Below are 23,030 nucleotides of genomic sequence, written 5' to 3' on the forward strand. Positions count from 1 at the left end.
CAAGCCACGGGTGATGCCTGAGGGGACTCAGGATGGGAAAGAACAGGACACTGGCCCTAGATAGCTAAGGTGCATATCAATGAGCCCAGACTCTTACCTCCTCCCATACACAGAAAATTAACTTGAGATATCTGTTTTTCTTTCATTAACAGTAATCTTTTGAAGTTCCAATATCTGGTCTTTGCAAAAACTCCTATATATCCTGGCTCCTCCCTTACCTCTTCAGAGCAGTTCCTCAGAGCATCTGAGAGGCTGCATCCTGGGTTTAAGTCCTCAGTTTTGTCTGCCAAATAAAACATAATTCTCAACTTTTAGGTTGTGCATTTTTTTCGCAGTAGACACAAGGCAACCTGCAACTCTCCAGAGTGGCTCCTCTGGCAGCCTAGGTCCCTGAGTGAGAGGGTCCCCAACTAAGAATGACAATACAAGTAGAGCTCCATCCATTGTGTGAGGGACTTGGAGTCTTTGACTAAAAAATAATCCTAAAAACTAATTACTGTTTTAGCTACTGAGAATTTGGGGGTGTTTGTTACTGTATCTGACCAAGCCTCTCCTAATCTTGATTGACATGGAGTCCTGACCTGATTTGCTCAGTTGTGGGCTCCCCAATGGATTCAAACAGATAATGGATGAAATTTGTCCAAGATACAGAGGAGGGGATTTCTGCATTAGGAACGTAAGACTTTAGTCACTTCCAAATCTAAGGATTCTACGCCTAGCATGGAGATCAACTGATTATTTCTCCTACTTCATAACCTATTTATTATGGCAGCACCAAAATTATTTTAAGGAAGAGTAAATTTGTAGAAGGAAAAATAAATCTTTTAGAACATTTTGAGCCCTAATTTTGGGTCAAAAATAGAAATGATCAGACCAGATATTGTGACACACCATCCAGATACAGATGTTTAGAGAAATCATAGAATTTAATCATAGATGACAAGAAAGCCCATCTTGGATAACAAGACGTGGTACATACATACAATCGAATACTACTCAGCCATAAAAAAGAATGAAGTAATGCCATTTGCAGCAACATGGATGGACATAGAGATTATCATACTAAGTGAAGTAAGTGAGAAAGAGAAAGGCAAATACCATATGATATCACTTATATGTGGAATCTAAAATATGACACAAATGAACTTATCTACGAAATAGAGACAGACTCACAGACATAAAGGTCAGACTTGTGGCTGCCAAGGGGGTGGGGGGGGAGAGGGGAGTTTGGGATTAGAAGATACAAACTATTATATAAAGAATGGATAAACAAAAAGTTCCTACTGTATAGCAGAGAACTATATTCAATATCCCGTGATAAACCACAATGGAAAAGAATATGAAAAATATGTATAACTGAATCACTTAGCTGTACAGTAGAAATTAACACAACATTGTAAATCAACTACACTTCAATAAAATAAAATTAAAAAACAATCAAGGGCTTCCCTGGTGGCGCAGTGGTTGAGAGTCCACCTGCCAATGCAGGGGACACAAGTTCATGATCCGGTCCGGGAAGATCCCACATGCCGTGGAGCGGCTGGGTCCGTGAGCCATGGCCGCTGAGCCTGTGCATCTGGAGCCTGTGCTCCACAACGGGAGGGGCCACAACAGTGAGAGGCCCGCGTACCGCAAAAACAAACAAACAAACAATCAAGTGCACCTCTCCTTAGCAAATGTCCCAAGTTCACTCTTTTGTGGTTTTTTTTGGCCGCACCGTGTGGCATGTGGGATCGTAGTTCCCTGACCAGGGATCGAACCCGTGCCCCCTGCATTGGGAGCACAAGTCTTAACAGCTGGACTGCCAGGGAAGTCCCCCAAGTTCACTCTTGATGAGAGGCAGTGAGACAATAGCAAGCATGGGCCTTAAAGCCAGATAGACGTGGTTCAATTTACTTATTGTACCTTGAGAAAGTGAGCTAGCATTTCTCAAGCAGTGACTTGATATAAACACATCATAATGCCCATCCTGCTTTTCCCCTATGAGACTTCCCTTCCCGCACTCCTACCCAGAGGGATCCCTAGGGACAAAATGTTTTCAATATGCACCAGACAGTTCTCCCAGGCCCAGGCAAAAACCTGCATGAATCTCATGCCCTAAGGCCCAGCTTGTTTGGTTCAGTATTAGGATGGAATTTCCTCACTCTGCTTCACCACCCTGGGGTCTAGCAGCTAAGGCTAGAAGGACGCAAGCAGCCAGACGCTGGCCAGTGAGAATGAAGCCTGGATATGCAGAGCTTTCTACTCCTATGGTAATTCCTGGCTACTCCATCCCTACTTCCTCTATGTACCTTCCTCTCCTCAGCATGCACACACATATATGTAAGCACCTGTGTATACATGCATTTACACGCCACCACAGTATTTCATTCTGAAAATAATTTTATTATTTTACAGTTGTTCAGGAAAGTTCCTGGGTTGCTGTGACCATGATTTGGCCACTACAGAACAAAGGATTAGAGCGGATCAGTCCGTCCACCAGTTTTCTCTCCTCTCTGGGTGGTGAGAGCAGGCAGGGAACATGTGCAAAATGAGAAAATAACCAACGGGTAAGGGCTGGAGAAAGGAGAGCTGGGGAATAGGCACAAATGGAATTCAAACCCGGCTGTCATTCTCAGGCTTGGATTTAAATATTTTGTCTTCTCTATAATCTCCCTCCATTTTCCTCAGCTCTCTGTTACCGCAGAAGGCAGATGACGACACAATGAGAAACTGGAATAACTGTCACCAACAGCAAAGCAGCTTCGTACTTCAAGCGGCTAGGAGTGGTTGTCACAGCAGTCAGACCTCCCTGGCTGGGAGTCAGTGCCTCACCTAGGACTGGTTCCTAGTGTACTGTCTTAGGGTCCACATTCGAGGCTTATTCAGATAACACACAAATGACAAGAATTGAATCCCACTGTCCACAGCCAGTTCCTCTTGCCTTTCAGTGAAAGGAAAGGTACAGGCCACTTAATACCTTAGTACACATGTGATGAAGGGATAAGCAGTGGGATCCTCACCTTATAGTCCAGGACCATGACTCTCACTCCAATTATGCCTGAACAGCCAGGGAAAGCAACGCCATCCTCCCCTGTGATCCAACAGCTAAAACCCCTGGGGAGTTCTTCTATTCTGGCTCTCTTTTGCCAGAGACCTAATTAGATATCCTATGAGATAATGTTCCCCAGAACATTCCCCCTGCCATTGTTTATGGCAGGTTCACCTTCCCTCTGAAGCAGGAGAAAATATAAGGTACATGAGACAAAGAAAGTATCAATCAAAATGATATTGGACTTCTGATTATTAGGTTTATTGGAAGTGTCCTCCTGGCTGAAAGACATTCCTCAGCATCTTTCATAGGACCATAAAAGATCAGGGCCCTGCAAAATCTGAACAAATATTGGGCTCAATAACCAACTGTGGGGCCTCCTCAGATTTTGCAGAAGTGTCAGGTCCTGGACAGTAGAAGAAAGCAGACTCATTGGTCCCTGCAGCTCTAACCTGTGCTCATATCCACCTCTTTTTGCAGGCACTTTCTGTGGAGAGTTGGAGAGAGGACCTGTAAGTGGGAAGATCATTCCATTGGAATTGATGGTTTTGATGCTAGAGGTGAGGGAATTCCAAGTTCTGAGGGGAGTGATCCAAAAGGTGAGAACTAGGTTTATAGATGGCCTGTGAAACATAGAACAAGTAGGACATGAACCATCAGAAAGTAGATGGCTGCCAGCAGTGGCACCCGTGTCCGGGAATGACAGAGCGAACGCAGGACCCGCTTCCATCCAGCACCACTCCGGGTCTGAAAAGAAAATTTGAAAGTCAGAGAGTTTTGCCCTATAGAGATCTGTCCCTTTCCCTTCTCCAACCACTGTAGAAAAGAGGTAACCTGAGAGAAAGCCCCTCGGGGCCAACGACTTGGCAGCTTCCACTAGTTTCTTCCAACCTTCCATACCCTTCCAGTCTCAGGCCCACATTCCTCCTCCTTGACCCTTTGCACTCAACACAGCCAGCCCTGTCTGAGAGTACAGTACCCTCTCTTTATCCTTCCCCCTTCTTACCCTTCGACAACTGTTGCTTGTAAGATCTATTAACAGTGCCTGCTCCTGGGAGCCACAGGAGCCAATGATAGGAGACCGGGCAGAGTCCCATTCGCCATGCTCCAACCTGTGTTGAGAAAAAAAAGAGGCATTGGTCCACGGCATGAGAGGCTGATGGCCTTCTTGTCATGTGATGCAGGGTAAGGGACTTGCAGCAAGGACTGCTCCCACGGCCCCACCCCCATGCAAGGAGTGTAAGGGCAGACAGATTTCTTTCAGCAGCAGTAGAGATGGTAATAATTACCAGGAATTGACTGCCTACTGTGGATCAGATGCTGGATCACGTGCTTTACATACATCTAATCCTCAGGTTTGAGGTTGGTGCTATTATCTTCAAAGTAAGGCTTAAGGAGGTAAAAGTACTTTTCCACGGTGGCACAGCTAGTGAGATGTAGAGCTAGAACTCAAAACCCAGGTGTGTCTCTAAATCTCTGCTACACCACACCTGACTCAGAGAAGCTCATTAACTTTTTTTCCATTTATTAAAAGCTAATAGGCAAAAGCATCCAAGAAAGATTTTTGTGGGGTTCTTACAATTAAACTGAACTGGCAGCCTCTACTGCTTTCTGCTTCATTTTTTGCTGATTTGCTTATTTATTTAATACTGGAACTTCTCCATTTAGTGAAGAAGTTGCCTTTATCCACTCAATGGTTTCTCACAAAAATGAGAAATGTATCAAGGGGCTGTGAGTAAACATAGCGCACACTTGATCAAGCATTTGCCTAGAGGGATGCACTTTTTAATCGTGGTGGGGAGGATGGAACTCTACTCCTGATGTTTCCTCCATGTGAAGGTATGTCCATTAGCCTAAAACTCCTGGACTTTCTTGCCAGGGCCCACACTTTTCTCCAGGAGAGAAGGAACACTTTAATCTGATTTGTGAGCCTGGAAAGAGAAACTGAACATGCCCAGCCTAGCTCCATCCTGCCTGTTCTCCTCAGCAGAGCCAGGTGGGCTGCACAGGACCCTTTCTGTGTCTGTTCCTCCATAAGGTAAGCTTTTCAGGGGCAGCCTTGATGCGGACAGAATGGTCTGGTACCGTGTAGGTCAGTCTGTCACCTTCTGCAGGCTAGGCTGAGGAAGGAGGAGATGTTTATAAGTATTGGTGAGCTGCTTTTAAATGGCAAGTCTGCTGAGTTCCACAAGCACTGCAGAGTGCGTATGAGATGCTAACATGACAACGGCAGCGCCAGGCCTGGGAGGCAGCGCTTGATTAGCTGCCTCAATTTCCATTCTGCATCAGGGCCAAAGAGGGAATTGCGGAGGGGCTGAGCTTGGATTAACGTGGCTTGCCTTGATCCTACCCTCACTACAGCACCCACCTCAGGATGAGAATTAGATCCTAATTATTCCCAAGTCTGGCCACTGAAATGCACATGAGTATGATCAGAAAGGGTCAGAAGTGAACAGAGGCTGTGTCCCTCAGCCCTTTACCGCCTGATCTGCTCCTCGGCCATGGAGAGGGCAGCCTCAGCAGCCACTTTTTGGTCTCGTTCTTCTTCCAGCAGCTTCCTCAATTCATTCACCTCCTGTTTAGTGTTGCACAGCTGCTGCTGGGCTTCAGAAAAGCTTCAGGACAAAAGGAGAACAACAGCATCACTAGATGCAGGACATAGTTGCTGACACAAGGGATCCGAAGTCTTCATAAGGTTATAAAGCATGAAAATTTATAGAAAACTGTACAAACACAAAGAATATTTTAAAAGCATACCTGTCAAGAGATGTAGGAAAATCTCTTAAAGCTGTAGGAAATGCTTTAAGAGATTTTAGGGACTGACTGAATAGCTTTCATTTGAACACCATAACATTAGTGAGGTGTGTGTGGGGCAGGGGGGGTTGCTGTATAAACTATTCACACACAATTTGTTATTAGAATTGTCACTTTTAATCCTCACATTAATTCTGTGAGGCCAGTAAGATAAGAAGGCATAGTAAATCCATACAATGGACTCCTGTTCTAACTCGATGACCACCCAATTTCTGCAGACATAACACACGCTCCGGGGTTGAGAACTCCTCCCCAACCTTAGCTGTGGCTCCCTCAGTTCTTCAGGATCACCCTTCCTGTGAGCTCCATTCTTTTCCTGGGGAGCTCCTGGAGCAACATCTATATTCAGTGGTCCCTAGAAGAAGAATAAGTTTAGTAATTCAGTGATGAAAGCAGTTAAGAAACTGTGCTTAGGCAAACTGAGAACTCACTTAGGCACTGGAGAGAAAGAGAAATGTGGAGAGGAATACCTCCGTTATCACTCTCTTTAAGTACATGTTTAGAAGTGAGAATCTTTTGTTCTAATAGATTAATCTCCTACATAAAACTCTTTATTAGATTTTCCTTCAGATTCTCATTCTTGAATCTCTCCTCTTAAAAGTTTAAAGGCTTATCACTGAAATCTGCTTTCTTCTAGTGGAGGTTCATGTACATTCCAGAAGCTACTCTGCTCCTTCCCTTATTCAACAACTCCTCCCCAACCCTTCCTCTTCCTTCCATGTCCTATTCACCTCCACCCTAACTCTCAGTCTCCTCCAACTTCAACAACCTCTCCTCTCTACTGCTGTCAACAGCTCTGCTTATTTTGTTTCTCAGGTCCAAATCTTCCTACAGCTGTCTTATTACTTAAAGCAAAAAGCCTTCCAAAAGCCTCAGTCATCACTGTTTCCCACTCACTTTTTGATTTCTCTCTCACCACCTCTCTCATCTTTTTCCTTCTAATCCATTCACTCTTTTTAAAAACTAATTAATTAATTAATTAATTCATTTATTTATTTTTGGCTGCGTTGGGTCTTTGTTGCTGCACGCGGGCTTTCTCCAGTTGTGGCGAGCAGGGGCTACTCTTCTGTGCAGTGCACGGGCTTCTCATTGTGGTGGCTGCCCTTGTTGCGGAGCACGGGGTCTAGGCACGCAGGCTTCAGTGGTTGGGGCTTGCGGGCTCCAGAGCACAGGCTCAGTAGCTGTGGTGCGTGGGCTTAGGTGTTCCGCGGTATGTGGGATCTTCCCGGACCAGGGCTCGAACCGGTGTCCTCTGCATTGGTAGGTGCATTCTTAACCACTGCGCCACCAGGGAAGCCCCTACCGTTCACTCTTTAGTTTTTCCTGGACCTTATTCCTCCTCTCCTCTCCTCTCACTGTCTCCATCACACCTAATGAATCCTCAGCCTGAAGACATCAACCTCTTCGATGCTGTGCTTTACACTTTATCATCTGCACTCAATTTCCCAACACTCTTCCTGGCCTCTCACCTTCTCACTCACCGCTTGCAGCTCTTGAACCTGCTTCTCCAGAACCGCACAATGATTGAAAAGGTCGCTGTAGTGCTGCTGGTTCTCACGGAGACTCTGACTGGTGTCACAGAGCTGAATGGAAAGAGTATTTTTCTCTTCCAGCAGTTGAGAGAACTGAAATAGGAGAGAGGATGAACACCAGCCCATAGGACTGTTTCACTAGTTTCACTACGAGCAGTGTGTAGGCAAACTGTCCTGAGCCTTAAGGATCAAATTTTTTTATGCAAGACCTTTCTTTCAATAATAGCAAAAATAGCACTGTGTTCCTCCAACATGAGAAAACTCAGAATTTTTCAACTGAGAAAGGAAAACAATTCTGGAAGAGTGGTAAAAACTTTATTTATGGTGCCTAGTACATTAACTGAATAACTAGGAGGCAGAAACCCAAAAGCAGTCTAACAGGATAGGCTAACCAAGGCCTGTAAAAGGAGAAAGGCAATAGCTTGGGTCCAAGTTGAGATTACTAATAAATGACTATAATCCTCAGAGCTCAATATGGCTGGAGACAGAGCTATCACCTAAAAATTCATACAATAATATTCCTGAGCAGATTCTTCAATGCTGTAGAGAGTTACAAGCTACCGAGAAAGTAAAAATGATGACAGGTGGTAAGAGGGAGAAACAGAATAAATCCTACTATGCCTATGTATGTAAGAAACTATATTGGGAGCATCAACTCTCACAGGGGGAAGCATTTCAGTCACTCAAGTCAGGGCTCTCCTCTACTGCATGAGTAACAGGTAGTAATTCTGTCTTCCCTTGAATGTGTCCAGCAGCCCAAGCCATTTTTTACATCAAAAACAGGTATTTTTCTTTTTCATATTGAATAAAAAATTTACCCATTGTAGCTTCCACCCAATGACTTGAATTCGGTTTTCCTGGAACTATAATTCTAATTCCTCACTTGCAGGCTGTCAAATTTTAAGCTTTAGTTATGATTAACATCCAGATACATTAACAACCACAGAGATGTCTCTCTGAAGTACCTTTTTGTTGGATAACGTACATTATGTGAAAGGAAATTGGTGTACCTGGCTGCACATTCAATCTTTTCTCAAGTATTCTCTTTTGTAAGTATTCTGGGTTAATGTTTGTGTAAAAAAGTTGAATCAACATTTACAGGAGAAAGGATAAACAGTTTTTTAGAGATACTCTGACTGGGAAGGACATTTAATGCATATGGAAAATTAGAACAAGAAATCCATGTGGTATAACAAAAATATTTGCATAGCCAGAATGAAAAACACAACAAATAACCTTACCTCTAAAGAGCAATTTTCAGTTTACAAAGCACTTTCAAAAGTATTATCTTATTTGAGAGAGTTAGAGGAAGAACTACTATCTTCACTTACAAATGACAAAAAAGAGATGAGTGGTGACTTGTCCAATGTTATGTGGCTAAAAGATGGCAGGCCAGGACTCAAGTATGGTTCTTGATTCCAAGTCTGGAGCTCTATCTGCTTTTTGATGGTGTCCCATCTGAGAATTCAGCAAGGGAACTTAAGTAGGTTGTAGGGTTTTTCAGGGGTGGGAACAGTTAATAAAGGAAAGAATATAAATGTTTAAGAAACAATACTAATTAGAAAACAAAGGTGGCTGGGTACAATGACAACTACTGGGTTCTGAGACAGGGAGTAATATGGTCCTCTCCTAATATAGAAGAAAGTCAACTTTCCTGGCCACAGTAAGCAGCCCAAACCATACCAAGGAAAACCAAACAAATAAATGAAAAAACAACCCCCCCCCTCCAAATCACTCAGTGTTGAAAAAATCCAACACATTTTTCTTGGAAGATCTAGAGGAGAAAGGGTAGACCAGTAAAACTCACTGGAAGCAAAAATTCCATAACTTAAGAAGTCTAACTGCTTTTAAGCCACCCTCATACAAACCACCTTTTGTAATGTCTGCACTGTTCTGTCTAGGATAGACGTAGATCCCTGTAGTTTAGGAGTTGGCAAACTATGAGCCAGGGCCTACTGCTTTTTTTTTTTTTTGGCTGTGTTGGGTCTTCATAGCTGCGCATGGGCTTTCACTAGTTATGACGAGTAGGAGCTACTCTTCGTTTCACTGCAAGGGCTTCTCATTGTGGTGGCTTCTCTTGTTGAGGAGCATGGGCTCTAGTGCACAGGCTTCCATAGTTGTGGAGCGTGGGCTTAGTAGTTGCGGCGTGAGGGCTCAGTAGGGTATGCAGGCTTCAGTAGTTGTGGCATTTGGGCTCAGTAGTTGTGGCTCGCAGGCTCTAGAGCACAGGCTCAGTAGTTGTGGTGCATGGGCTTAGTTGCGCTGCGGCATGTGGGATCTTCCCAGACCAGGGATCGAGCCCGTGTCCCCTGCACTGGCAGGCGGATTCTTAACCACTGCACCACCAGGGAAGTCCCTGCCTTTTCTTTGTAAATAAGGTTTTATTGGAACATAACCACCCCATTTGTTTACGTGTCATCTGTGGTTGCTTCTGTGCTACAACTGCAGAGCTGAGTAGTTGTAACAGAAATGGTATGGCCTACAAACCCAAAATATTTACCGAGTCTTTAAGAAAAAGTTTGCTGACCTCTGCTCTAACTCATAAGCTACTGTATTTCATCATATCTATACTTGTAAAAACAGAATAGGAGGGAATAGAGACTACAGGATACCAATAATCATTCCCCTCATGTTTTTAAGTTTGCATTACATACAAATATCCAACAATGCTGGCAGAGATACATATAAAATCTGAGCATCCATGGAAAGAATTAGGGCAGTGGCTTGGAGAGGAGACATTCTATGCTGACAGCCCATCTACTACCATCCCATGCTAGGACCTAAGAAGCAGTTCTCCTAGCTAGCTGGGACCCATTTAGAGTAAGGCTTTAATATCACCAATTAGCTCCATGAGGGGTCACTGTGTATCCTCAATATCTAATGTATGGCCAGGCTCATAGAAGGCAGATAACAGTTATTTGTTTTTGATGAATGATGAATAAGTGAACGACCAACCCTAGGGATGGAGTTGCCTCCTTACAGCTGATTTCTAAAGGAAGAACTCTTTCTCACCCAGAATGAAACTGATCTAATGCAGTGTTTCTCATACTTTAAGTGGTATGTGAAGTATATCTCAATAAAGCTGTTAAAGAAAACATAAGTTTGATAATGACCCAGAACACAGTATTTAAATATAAGTAACTGAAACTAAAGTTTCTCAAAACAAATTATATTCTTTATTATATATTACATAATAGAGTTTCAATCTCTTTTACTTGTTTTATAAAAAAAAAACTATATGCACTATTTGTAATAGCTCAAAACTGAAAACCCCAAAAGTTCTTTAACAGCAGAATAGAGAAATTGTTATATGCCTACAATGTAATAAATACTACACAGCATGAGAACAGAAAAATCACAGTACACATAACAACATGGATGAATCTCACAAAATAAATGAAGCAAACAAAAGAGAAGATATGATCCATTTATACATAGTTCTAAGGTGGTGGTAGTGAATAGAAGACACAAGGGACTCCTGGGGTTCTGGTATGTTCTGATTTTTGATCTGGGTGCTGCTTATACAGGTGTCTTCACTTTCAGAAAATATACCATGATGCACTTGTGATTTGTGTGCTTTTCAGTGTTTTACTTCAGTAAAACATTTACATGAAAAATGTTTCAGTTGCTGTCCACGAAAATGACCTCATCATCTACTAATAGCCCTGAATTGCAGTTTAAAGTACTGTCCGGAAAAGACAAATGCCCAGAGTGATTCACAGTCTGATGTTCAGGAGGGCAAATATAACAAAGGTTGAGATGGGGTCTATTGAATAGTTTCTAGAAAGAGGAGGTGTTACAGAGCTATGAAGGGCAGAACTTTCTGGAAACAACTGACTAGGCTAGAAGAGGAACTGGGTAGGATCTGCTCTGGAGTCTCCCCACTGCCCCCCCTAAAAACTCCCAGACAACCTCCCCAAAAAGGGTCTGCAATTTTACCAATTCATTTTGATCAACAAACCTACTTAAAAAAATGCAAATTTCTCTGCCAAAATTAATAGTGTTATCAGTCTCTGATACTTCAGTGTCAATTAGTTGAATTTAACAACATTTAGTAAGTACCTTCTACATAAACCAGGCACTGTGCTTTTCCATGTACATTATCATATTTACCTCAGACTGACCTCCTCCTAACACATCAGGCAAATTACTTAATACCTCTGGGCCTTAGTTTCCTCATCTGTGATACAGCCTACTGATCTTTACCATTTTTGGATCACAGATCCCTTGGTGAATGCCTGAGTTCTTGTGATGAGAAATTTACACACACACACACACACACACACACACACACACACACACACACACACCATTTTGCATATATTTTTTGGATATTTATAGCCCTCCTCAAAGCTAATTTTTGGATTCCAGAGTCTCAATGATTACTTAAATCCCTTCCAGTGCTAACAGACACTACCTAGCTGGCTTCCTCTGAAGAAGGCAGAACTAGAGGAGGTGCCACTAGAGAATACTTTGACTAGTCAGAGAGCAACAGGAGTATAATAATTCATAAGAGGGTGGTGGGAGGGAAGCAGATGAAGGAAGAAGCGAAGCCAGAGAATGGATGAGGGGAGAAGACAGAGATGTGAAGGCACCAAGAATAATCTTTTTTTATCTTACCTTGGCTTTTGCTCTAGGAACCATATGGCAAAGCAGCTCTTCCCTATAGAAAGAGGTCCTCTACTTCAGCATGCTTCCCTAGACTGTCTAGAGTGGCAAGGCTGGGGTTTGGGAAAAAGCAAGCTGGCTTCTTTAATTCCAGAACATTAAATACACAATGAGGAAGCTTACAAATGGAGTGAAATGAAGAGCAGATCTCTCACCTCTGTCCCTGTTATCTAATCACACATGAAAATCCTCTTTCCTGAGACTTCCCTGTTACACACTATTGGGAAATACAGAGAAACTTGCTGGAGGATTTGTGGGGAGTTAACTCAATATTACTAACAAGTGATACAGATGGGGAGATGATGTTGGGGAGGAAGGCTCCCTTAAGGAGTTGGCTTTTTTATTCTTACTTAATGGGTTTCTCCAAATCGCTCCCAAGGACTCTCCAAGGGTGAGGAAAAGGAAATGGCCCTGTGTGCAGTGCTTTGGGGTAAGCAACCCAGGCTCTGAGAAAGGTAAAGCTTCTGTCCCCTAATATAGCTAGAGCCAGGCTTAACCAGATTCTACTTACCTTCTTGATTCTAGTCATGGAAACAAGAAATTGAACTCCAGCCTAGCAGGAAACACCTACCTTGCTGTTCAGTTGCTGAATTCTTAACTCCTTTTGATGAATTTCCTTTAAGCTGTCATTGAGCTGAGTCCTAAGACGTTCTGTCTCATAAACTAGGTTTTGTGATCCATCTAGGGAAGCTGGTGTCTCTGGGGATGCCTGCCAGGATACAAACACTGATGAAATTCTCTCTTAACATTGTTCATGCTTAAATCCTTCCTTCCAGAAACCCTGCCCACCTCATAGGAAGTCATCAGATGGTTTGCCTAATAGTGGCAGATGGGCACTTAGCTTGCAGGAAGCTGATGTTTCCTGGGTAGTGGTTACCTCTGAGTAGCAATCAGCACGGAAATCACTCACCTGTCTTTGATACTGCACTTTGTGGGTCTCAGTCGGGGAGGAAGAAGATCTCAGTTCCCTCATAAGATTCTGCAGATGGCTGAGCTGCTGATCTTTATCTGCAATAGCCATAAGGTACTGCTCCTTCATCCTCCTCTCATGAATTTCCCAGGAACTCTTCTCCATCCTAGAAAACACATGAAATAGTCACAGGCAAAAATATACTTGTGAGACAAAGATGAATAATTGCATAGTTAAAACAGTATTATGGGCTGTAGAGACGTAGTAAAGAAAATACATAACCAGAGAGAAATTTATGTTATAAACAGAACTATGCAGCAAGATGATGGAGCAGAACTTAAAAAAGAATTGCAACTGGCAGGATTGGGGAAGAAAAGCAGGCATTTGGTCTGAATCCTGAACAATGAGTCAGGCAGGTTTCCATAATGGGAAAAGCATTCCAGGTTCAGGGAGTAAACAGAACAAAAGGCACAAGAATGAATATATATAGTGAGTTTTGGAATTGTTGTAGTAGTGTGTAGAGTGGATAGGGCAGGAAATGAGGGTGGAGAGGAAAGAAGTCAGACCCTGTGGGGCATTGAACACCATGCTAAATAAAACTTACTCTAAGCAATGGGAAACCACTGTAATTCTTCAGAAAGGCGATGCCATGATGCAGTATACTATCAGGGTTATGAGAATGCAACTGTAGAGTCTGAAGGATCTGGGTTCAAATGCTGGCTCTATCATACACTAGGCATGAGACTCTGGGTAAAAGTAACAATCTCTCTGAGCCTCACTGGTAAAATGGAAATAAATGATCTATTCCTTAGGATTATTGTGAGGATTAAATGAGATACTTTATGTCATGTACCAAACACAGAGCCTGGCATATCACAATCACTCAACAAATATAAACTGCTGATATTTATTTATCCCCTGAATTTGACCAAGAGGGAAGCTTCTATTTGACCCCAGCTAATTTTCCATAGTTCTATCAAAAACTGCCTCTCTGCCATATTCTTTAGTTCTACTTCTTTCTACACTATGATTGAAAAAAACCATTAGGATTGTAATCAAATTTCTGCAGCATCTGTTTACTTTGAATAGTACCCATGTCTCTAATTTTTCCTAATAATATAAGATTTTATTTGAATTGCATCTGACTTTTTTCTCTCTAGAAGTAAGGTAAAATGGTCCTTTCTTTTCTAAAGGACATACACCAATTATGAAATAATCCTGCTATGTCAAGAGGTGACTTGGATTACAGTCAGATTTTTTTAAAAAGGCAGAGCTAAAACTTAGAAACTAAAATAAATTTTTATTACAAGGCCACTATATGGAAAAGGCACAGAAATTTTCTAAAACACTTTCTCTGATATTTGTCTGTGAAAAATGAGAGAGAATAAGAAAGGAGGAGTGTAAGACTGAGAATGTACAAGAAAGATCACAATTCTTCCATAAAGCTTTAAGCCGCCATTTTGTTTAGAAAGATGGACAAGTAGTTATGGTGTGGAGAGACCCTCGATGGAGAAGAGGCACTAAGGAACAAACCTGATTACTTAAGAGAACACAGCCATAAACGGGCTATACCTCACTTACCCCTTAAGTAAGAGAGCACAGGAACCAGAGCAGAATAAGCAAATCAGTAGCTACAAGTGGAAGAGAAATGTTACTGTATAAATCCAGGCTCTTCTCATAAGCCAAACCCAGTGCCATAGAAGCCTGAATGAGATGTTCCAGCTTTTTCATGTTTGAAAACCTCATTTCTCCCAAGTATTTCAAGAGCAAAAAACAGGGAGTCTTAAAGATATTTGGCTAAAGAAACTGGTCCTAGAGTCAGTGAATCAAATCTGTGTCCTCATTTTCTTCTTCTAAAAGTGATGTTAAATGTCTTCCTTTCCTTCTCGTAATTTACTCACATCCACTTGATATACAATTTTTCTTTTCTTCAAAACTTCTCAAATGTGGAAGGTAAAGAGAGAAAGGCTAAGAGAAAGGTGGAAAGGGAGAAAATGAGGGAGGAAAAAAATCAATAGGCCAGAAATCATTTTATTTCTCCCTCTTTTTCTCTTCCCTTAAGGGTCAACTTTATAAGGAAAGTATCCTTTCAGAATGCCCTGTGAGGAAGTTTAAAGAGGAACAAGTGGCTGCAGAAAATAACCCTTTAGAGCCTTGCAGCCCTTCTTCCATTTACACTAGCAACTGGACACAATATTTTTTTTAGTTCCAGGTGATCTGGAGATAATATGGGAGATGTCAAGGGGATGTTCCCATGTGCTCCCAATCACCTTTGGGGGGCCCTAAATTCAGTGGTCAACATTAATGTGCATCTGAGGGAAGATGATCTCTTGATGGTGAATTGAGATTCTAACAGAATAAGCTAGGGCAGCTATTCCCTGGCGGAAAAAAGGATGAAGTTAAAATGGAGCATCTTTCTTCTAGGGTTCAATTCCAGAAAGAAGAAACAGAAGCAATTTGTATTCCCAGAGAGCAAAAATTCAGTTTTTCTACCTTCTCTGCAATCATCCTTTGATTAAAAAAATGTGTTCTTGTATTATCTGGGGAAGTTGCCAACTCCATGGAATAAGTTTAATATATTTTCACTTATAAAAAAGTCAGTAAAGATGTTGAATATGAAAATCTTTTGGATGTAATTTCACTCCATAAAATTTAAATGACCAAATTCTAAAAAGAATTTTGCTCTATAAACCTTGCTTAAGGTTTATTTTGAAATATCACGTTAGTAAACTGCATGGCGTCTAGGATCTGTGAAGGAACAAATCTCTTCTATCTACACATTAAGAGCTCTCTTAGGGATGTTACAATAATAATTTTACTATATTGATATCTGTCATCATGGTAGATAATGTAACCTGGATGGGACTCTAGATTCCACCTCATATTCTCTGTATTCACTTGCCTATGTTTGTCCTGTAGCAGCAGGTGAGACAAAGCAGGTGCTGCTTGATCAGCAGCACTTTCCAACATGGAGATTCCCCTTTTAGTATCAAACTCTGAAAGCTTTGGGTTTGATTTTACTAAGGTGGCATGTACCACCATCTTACACTAAACAGTAATAAAGTCCCAACAATGAGGCTGCAACAACAGGACCTGTTTTTATACACTGTTAAGCACTTATTCTTTACCTTTACTTTTCAGATCAAATCTGAAACAATGAATTAAAAAACCATCCAAAATTTGAGTTCCTATCATAATTTTTTTCCCTCTAGTAGAACATATAGCACTGTTAGTCATCTTTAAAGGAAAAGGGCTTGGATTTCTAGATCCAGACAAGATGGAGTAGATGCATTTTTCCTTATTCCACCCACTAAGTATAGACAAAAAAACCTTGGAAATTATATATAAAACCAAACATAAGACGACTGGAAAAGATGGAGAAGAAGGTAGAGAAGCTCAGGACTCTAGGACTTAAGGAATGACATGGTGGTGACTTCACTGGTTTTCCTTTTTGAATTCTACATATCCCAAACTGGGTGAGGGAGGATCCAACAACTTAGAACACGAATGAGTGCCAAGAAAAGTTTGCTGTCTTTTGCCAAAGGCCCAGGAAGGGGAGGACTAGCAAGACAGAAACATTAATGACAATAGCCACCCAACTGCAGCAGAACACCATGGAAAGACTACAGTATCTCCCTACCGCCATTAACAAACTCCTAGTGAACAGATTAGTGTCATTCTTGCCTGGAGGTAACTAGGTGCACCTCACCCTCCATGCTAGGTGGTGTCAGAAGAGGCCAAGTGGGGACTTCCCTGGTGGGCCAGTGGTTAAGACTCTGCGCTCCCAATGCAGGGGGCCTGGGTTTGATCCCTGGTCAGGGAACTAGATCCCACATGCTGCAACTAAGAGCTCGCATGCTACAACTAAAAGATCCCGCATGCTGCAACTAAGTATCCTGCATGCTGCAACTAAAGATTCCACGTGCGGCAATAAAGATCCCTCATGCTGCAACTAAGAGCCAGTGCAGCCAAATAAATAAATATTAAAAAAAAAAAGAAGAGGCCAAGTGTGTACACTGGGCTGTCCACCACTCTGGTAAAGAGGTGCCTCTCTCTAACCACCCTCACTCTCACCCTCGCTATGGTGTCATTGGAGACAACATGTGGAGCCTGGACATCCACCTCCACCCATAACAGACTAAAATGTTCCCCCCTGTTCCTCCAGAGGTAGTAACAGAAGAGGCCAGAGGGAAGTTTGAACTGTGGGCACTAACCAGTGGTAACAGGTGCCCCTCCTCAATCACCCTCCTGCAGTGTCAGTGGAGATTAAGTGGGGAGCCTGGACTTTCACCACTGCCCAGTGACAATGAAGTGCTGCCCTCCACACCCCTGAGTGGTATCAATGGAAGCCATGTGTGGAGCTTAGACTTCTACTCTCACCTAACAGTAATGAGGCAGGGAGTAATGCTCCCTGCTAACTGCAGTCTCAGTGGAGTACTAAGTGGGGAGCCTGGACTTCCTCTGGCAGTATCAGGGCACTGCCTCCCACTAGGGGTTATCAATGAAGGTTGAGTAAGGAGCCCACTGGACTTCACCCCCCTCTAGCAAATAAAGTGGCAGTGTTCCCCTTCCCCTGCTGGCATGGTGTCAGTGGAAGCCTACCAAAGATTTAAGTAAGATTGGGTCTTAAAACTTATAGGACTCCAAAACGTCCAGGTTACAACTGAAAATCACTCATCATACTAAAAACCAGGGAAATCACAACTTGATTGAGAAAAGAAAATCAATAGACTACAACACCCGAGATGACAGAGATGTTGGAACTATATATATGGAATTATAGAAGTATTATAAAGTGGCCATCATAGAAATGCTTCAACAAGCAACTACTAACACACTGGAAATAAATGAAAACAGAGAAAGCCTCAGCAAGATATAAAGAAGACCTGAATGGAAATTTTAGAATGGAAAAATACAATAGCCAAAATAAAAAGCTAACTCAATGGACTCAATAGCAGATTGGAAGTGATGAAGGAAAAAGAAAAATTATCAGTGAACTTGAAGACAGACAATAAAAATTACTGAATTTGAATAAAGAGAAAAGTAATCAATAAATTGATTTCATCAAAATTAAAAAGACCTTCTCAATGGAAGGATGAAAAAAATAAACTGCAGACTGGAAGAAAATATTTGCAAGCCATGTATCTGACAAAAAAACCTGTGTCTGGGGACTTCTCTGGTGGTCCAGCAGTAACGAATCCACCTCCCAAAGCAGGAGGTGCGGGTTCGATCCCTGGTCAGGGAACTAAGATCCCACATGCCGTGGGGCAACTAAGCCTGCCCACCACAACCACTGAGCTTGCGCACCTCAACTAGAGAGCCTGTGTGCCTCAAACTACAGAGCCCACATGCCCTGGAGCCTGCACGCCACAACTAGAGAGAGAAAAAAAGCAAATGAAAAAAACAAAAACCCGTATCTGGAATACATAAAGAACTCTCAAAACTCAACAGTAAAAATTAACAACCCACTTAGAAAATAGACAAAACACATGATCAAATATTTCATCAAAAAGGACCTATAGATAAGTATGTAAAAAAATGTTCAACATTAGTAGCCATTATGCAAATTAAAACCACAGTGGAACAGCATTACATACCTGTAAAAAACTAAAATTTAGTTACAATATCAAATGCTGATAAGGATGTAGCATTTGATATTGAAACTGGACCACTCGTATATTGCTGGTAGGAGTATAAAATGATACAGTCATTCTGGAATACAGTTTTGCAGTTTCTTAAAAAACTAAACGCCACTTATTATATGACCTAGCATTTGCACTCCTGGGCAATTATCTCAGAGAAATTAAAACTTATTGTCCACATAAAAGCCAATACACAAATGTTTATAGCAGTTTTATTTATAATAGCTAAAAATTAGAAAAAACACATGTCCTTCAATGAGTGAATGGTTAAAGCAGTACATTCATACCATGAAATACTACTCATCAATAAAAAGAATGAAGTATTGATACACACAATGATGTTAATGGATGTCAAGGGCATTATGCATGAGTAAAGCTAATTTCAAAAGGTTGCATACTTTAAAAAATTCTCAGAATGAGACAAAATTATAGAAATGGAGAACAGATTAGTGGTTGCCAAAAGTTAGGGATATGGGGATGGGAGGGAGGGGAAAAGTGTGACTATAAACTAGTAGCACAAAGGACATATTTGTGATGATAGGGCAGCTGTATACTTTGTTGTAGTGGTAGTTACATGAGTCCACACATATTATAAAGTTGCATAGAACTATATACATACTTGAGTGAATGTCAAATTGGTGTGAAATCTGCATAAGATCTCTGAATTGTACCAATATCAATTTCCCAGTTTTGAAATTGTACTATAGTGATGGCAAACTGGATGAAGGGTACATGAAAGCTCTTTGTACTATTTTTGCAATTTCCCATAAATCTATAATTATTTCATTTAAAAAAAACTAAAAGAAAAGGGTTAAATAGTAGGGATTACCATACCTGAGCTGATGCAGCTCATGCTGCCAGGAGAGGTTTTCCTGCCTGAGCTCTTCTTGCATAATCTGAAATGTTTTTGTCTTATCTTGATACTCCTGAAGTTGAGCCTTCAGTGGACGTAACTCAGTGATTTCTTGGTTAATCTGTAAGTATTGCTGCTGCAGATTCTTCAATTCCTTCAGCTTTAACCAAAAGGAAAGTAAAAGGGTGATTCATCACATTTCACTCATTCAGCTGTAAGTCAGCAGCACCTCCCTGCTAAGTCAGTCAACATCACAACTGACTACCAGCACCTAACAGTCCACTGACATAATGGCAGCATGAATCCCTAAAATGGTGAAATACAAGCAGCCAGGCTGGTGGGAATCTCCTGATGGAGTGGCCATCAAGGCTGTAGGGCCTGACCACTACTGCAACTTCAACCCCAGCCCACTGGCCCTGAGGTTCTAAGTTGACACTAGATCTACAACTCAGAGACAGGACAGACTTAAAGGACTTAACAGTTTCTTGGTGGGTGGTAACTCCCTAGAACAAGAAGTGTAAAGATAGATTGGCTTTCTATTTAGCCATATGCCCTGGCTAGGCTTCTAAACTTTCTTACATGAATATCAATCTTAGTTCTAGCTTAGCTGATGTTGATTATAAAGAAGGCATTGATGCCCAGGCCAAGTGTTAAGAGCAGTTAGAATTTGGAGTCAGCTATCCTGCCCACATAGTGTGTGATGCTATGCATGTTCCACACACCTTCTAAGCCTTAATTTCCTTCACCTATAAAATGAATGTAATTATAGTACTCCTCATAAAGATTATGAGAATTCAACGAGAAAATTAATGCCCTCCACACATAAAAGTTAGTGGTGGTGATGATGATGATGAACTTGCCTTTAATTAGCAAAACTGCCTATCTACATTCCAGATATATCTTCTAACTCCTTATCCCCAATATTCTTTAAAAGCTTGGTAGTAAGAAATAATGTCAGGACATCTGGGCAAAGAGAGAGGCCTTGAACACACATCTCTTTCACCCTCTCTGGAAACATCACTAAAGCTACAATAAAGGCATCATTTTATAAGCATAAAAAACAAGAAGAACAAGAGAGGAGTCAGCAGCAACAAAATTAATTTTAGAAGCTGAAAAGGAGATGCATAAATGGTAACTGGCTTAACAGATCTGGGAAAGGCAAGTCTTAAGCTGGCAGTAGGAAAAGCCAAGAACCAATAGAATTTACTCTGCAGACTCTTCAAAAGGCTCAGGAATTAACAGCACCAAGTACCTCTGGAAAAGATGGTGATGGGGGTAGGGAGGAGGAGGTGATAGCTGAAATAAGGAGGATTCGATGAAAACTGCTTGAGAACAACTATATCCCTAAATACTGTCCCAGTTCCACACTTTTTGTTACTCTGACAGACAACTAGAATTTTATTCTCTAGAAAAAGTTAAAAGAGTGTCTCTGGACTATGCAACACTAGGTACAGTAGAAGGTAAGGGTACTGCTCCAAAACAAGGGTGATCAAGTGAATGTATGCTTTCTGAATGCTTGAAGCCTTTCCCCTTCTTAGCTTGAAGAGTGCTGGCACACAGGCCTTTACCGTCCATAAGGGAAATTGAGAAGTCTTCTCTAGAAAATCTGACCAACCCAAGAGGAACTTAAAATATCAACATGGGGACTACCCTCAAAAATCTCAGCAAGATCACCATGGACTGAAACTCACAGCTGGTTAAGTCCCACCCACAAACATTTTAGACTCTGCCCACAAACATGAAGAATAAACCAAGGATTAACCTTCACCTGAAGAACAGCTAACATTAAGCAGGGATAAAAAGAAACTAGAAGAAAAGTAATTCAGAAGACATCAGCAGAAGAAAGAATGTCATGTACTCAAAGACTTAAGAGAATATTGGAAATTAGAAACATTATAGTAGAAATTTTAAAATTATAAAGAAAAACTTACTATGAAAAAATTTCAAAGAATAAAACTACCCCCAATCTTCTTGGAGAGATAAATTAAGAATATATATCCATGAGACAAAAAAAAAAAAAATCTTTAGAAATCAGGAACATGATAGCAAAAATGAAAACTTCAATATAGGATTCATATGATGAACGTGAGAAAATCTTCCCAAAGTAAAGCAAAAAAAATAAAAAAGGTAAGAAAATTATAGAGCCAATCCAGAAGGCCCTACACCTAAACAACAGGATTTCCAGGGAAAAATAGGCAATAGAGAAAAAAGATGGGGGAAAATGGTAAAATAGAATTCAAAAGAATTGCCCAAAATTGATGAGCATGACTTCTTAGATTCAAAGGACTAGACAGAATGATAAAAATAGACCCACACCAAAATACATTATCATGAAATGTCAGAACACACAAGACTAAAAGATTCTATTCACAGTTGACCCTTGAACAAGGAAGGAGTGGGGGTACCCACCCACCGTGAAGTCAAAAATCCATGTATACTATTGTTGGCCCTTCATATATGCGGTTCTTCTACTGAATATATCCACTGTTCTGCATCCAGAGCCAACCACCCACTGATCCTGTAGTACTGTAGTATTTACTACTGAAAAAAAATCTACGTATAAGTGAACCCATGCATTTTAAAGCCATGTTGTTCAAGGTCCAGCTGTATTTCCAGAGAGAGAGAAAGAGATAAGAGATGAGGGAGAGAGACAGAGACAGAACTATCTCACATACAAAGGATCAAGGATCAGAATATCTTTAGACTCCTGAACCACAATGTAAGCTAAAAGGGAACAGACCAATGTCTTCACAATTTTGAAGGGAAATTATTTTCAGCCTAGAATTCTATACTCAGCCAAACTATCAATCAGGTGTAAGAGATAAGACATTTTCAATAAATTTACCTCCTCTGTATCTTTACTTAGAGAGCTGCTGAATGATTTATTCCAACAAAATCATGGCACAAAACCAAGATGAGGAAAACACGGAATACAAGAAACAGGAACTCTAACACAGGAGAGAAATGGAGGGAGATATTCTAAGCTGAAAATTGTGTCCTAGGAGTACAGGGCAACTGATTCATTTAAGAGCAAAAAAGAGATTCCAAGAGAATTCTCTTCCTGAAGACTAAATAGATAGGAATAAACATCTTGAAAAATGTGGATTAAATGGCAGTAAGTCTGGCGTTAATTACATTGATAAGAACAAAGAAAACTAAGTAAGCAACAACAACAAAAACACAGTTATTCACTCCAGGAGAAACAAAGGTGTTGCGGAAACTAACAGTAACACATGTCTCAGGTCTAATAGCATTTGTAGTCATAAAAATGTAGACATTGAATATTGATTTAATCAAAACTAAAATTAAATTACATCAGGACAATGGGGAAGGGGTTGTATATTGAAAATGTATGTCTATACTGTGAAAACAGAGGGAGTGGGTTTGCCTGGTGCGCAGTGGTTAAGAGTCTGCCTGCCGATGCAGGAGACACGGGTTCGTGCCCCGGTCCAGGAAGATCCCACATGCCGCGGAGCGGTTAGGCCCGTGAGCCAAGGCCGCTGAGCCTGCGCGTCCGGAGCATGTGCTCCGCAATGGGAGAGGCCACAACAGTGAGAGGCCCACACACCGCAAAAAAAAA

General features: G+C 41.3%; 1 protein-coding gene across 11 annotated transcripts in view; it reads right to left on the bottom strand.

Moving 5' to 3' along the window:
* Nucleotides 1-2,364: 2,364 nt before the first annotated feature.
* GOLGB1 (golgin B1) overlaps nt 2,365-23,030 on the bottom strand; it is an 82,494-nt gene continuing 61,828 nt past the window's right edge. For 6 of the 11 annotated variants that reach the window (XM_024769215.1, XM_024769213.1, XM_024769212.1 and 3 more), the window contains 8 exons: nt 19,432-19,610; nt 12,956-13,121; nt 12,617-12,754; nt 7,315-7,470; nt 6,103-6,200; nt 5,512-5,646; nt 4,038-4,143; nt 2,365-3,778 (listed from right to left, as the gene is read on the bottom strand). In XM_024769215.1, the coding sequence (XP_024624983.1) occupies nt 3,644-3,778; nt 4,038-4,143; nt 5,512-5,646; nt 6,103-6,200; nt 7,315-7,470; nt 12,617-12,754; nt 12,956-13,121; nt 19,432-19,610 (1,113 nt within the window). In that variant the 3' untranslated portion in view covers nt 2,365-3,643. Of the gene's footprint in view, nt 3,779-4,037; nt 4,144-5,511; nt 5,647-6,102; nt 6,201-7,314; nt 7,471-12,616; nt 12,755-12,955; nt 13,122-19,431; nt 19,611-23,030 lie in introns of those variants that run through there. The other 5 variants (XM_024769211.1, XM_024769207.1, XM_024769208.1 and 2 more) reach the window with 4 other exon arrangements.

This window comes from Neophocaena asiaeorientalis, unplaced genomic scaffold (genome assembly GCF_003031525.2).
Source record: "Neophocaena asiaeorientalis asiaeorientalis breed wild unplaced genomic scaffold, Neophocaena_asiaeorientalis_V1.1 scaffold671, whole genome shotgun sequence".
In the NCBI taxonomy this organism is placed as follows: domain Eukaryota; kingdom Metazoa; phylum Chordata; class Mammalia; order Artiodactyla; family Phocoenidae; genus Neophocaena; species Neophocaena asiaeorientalis.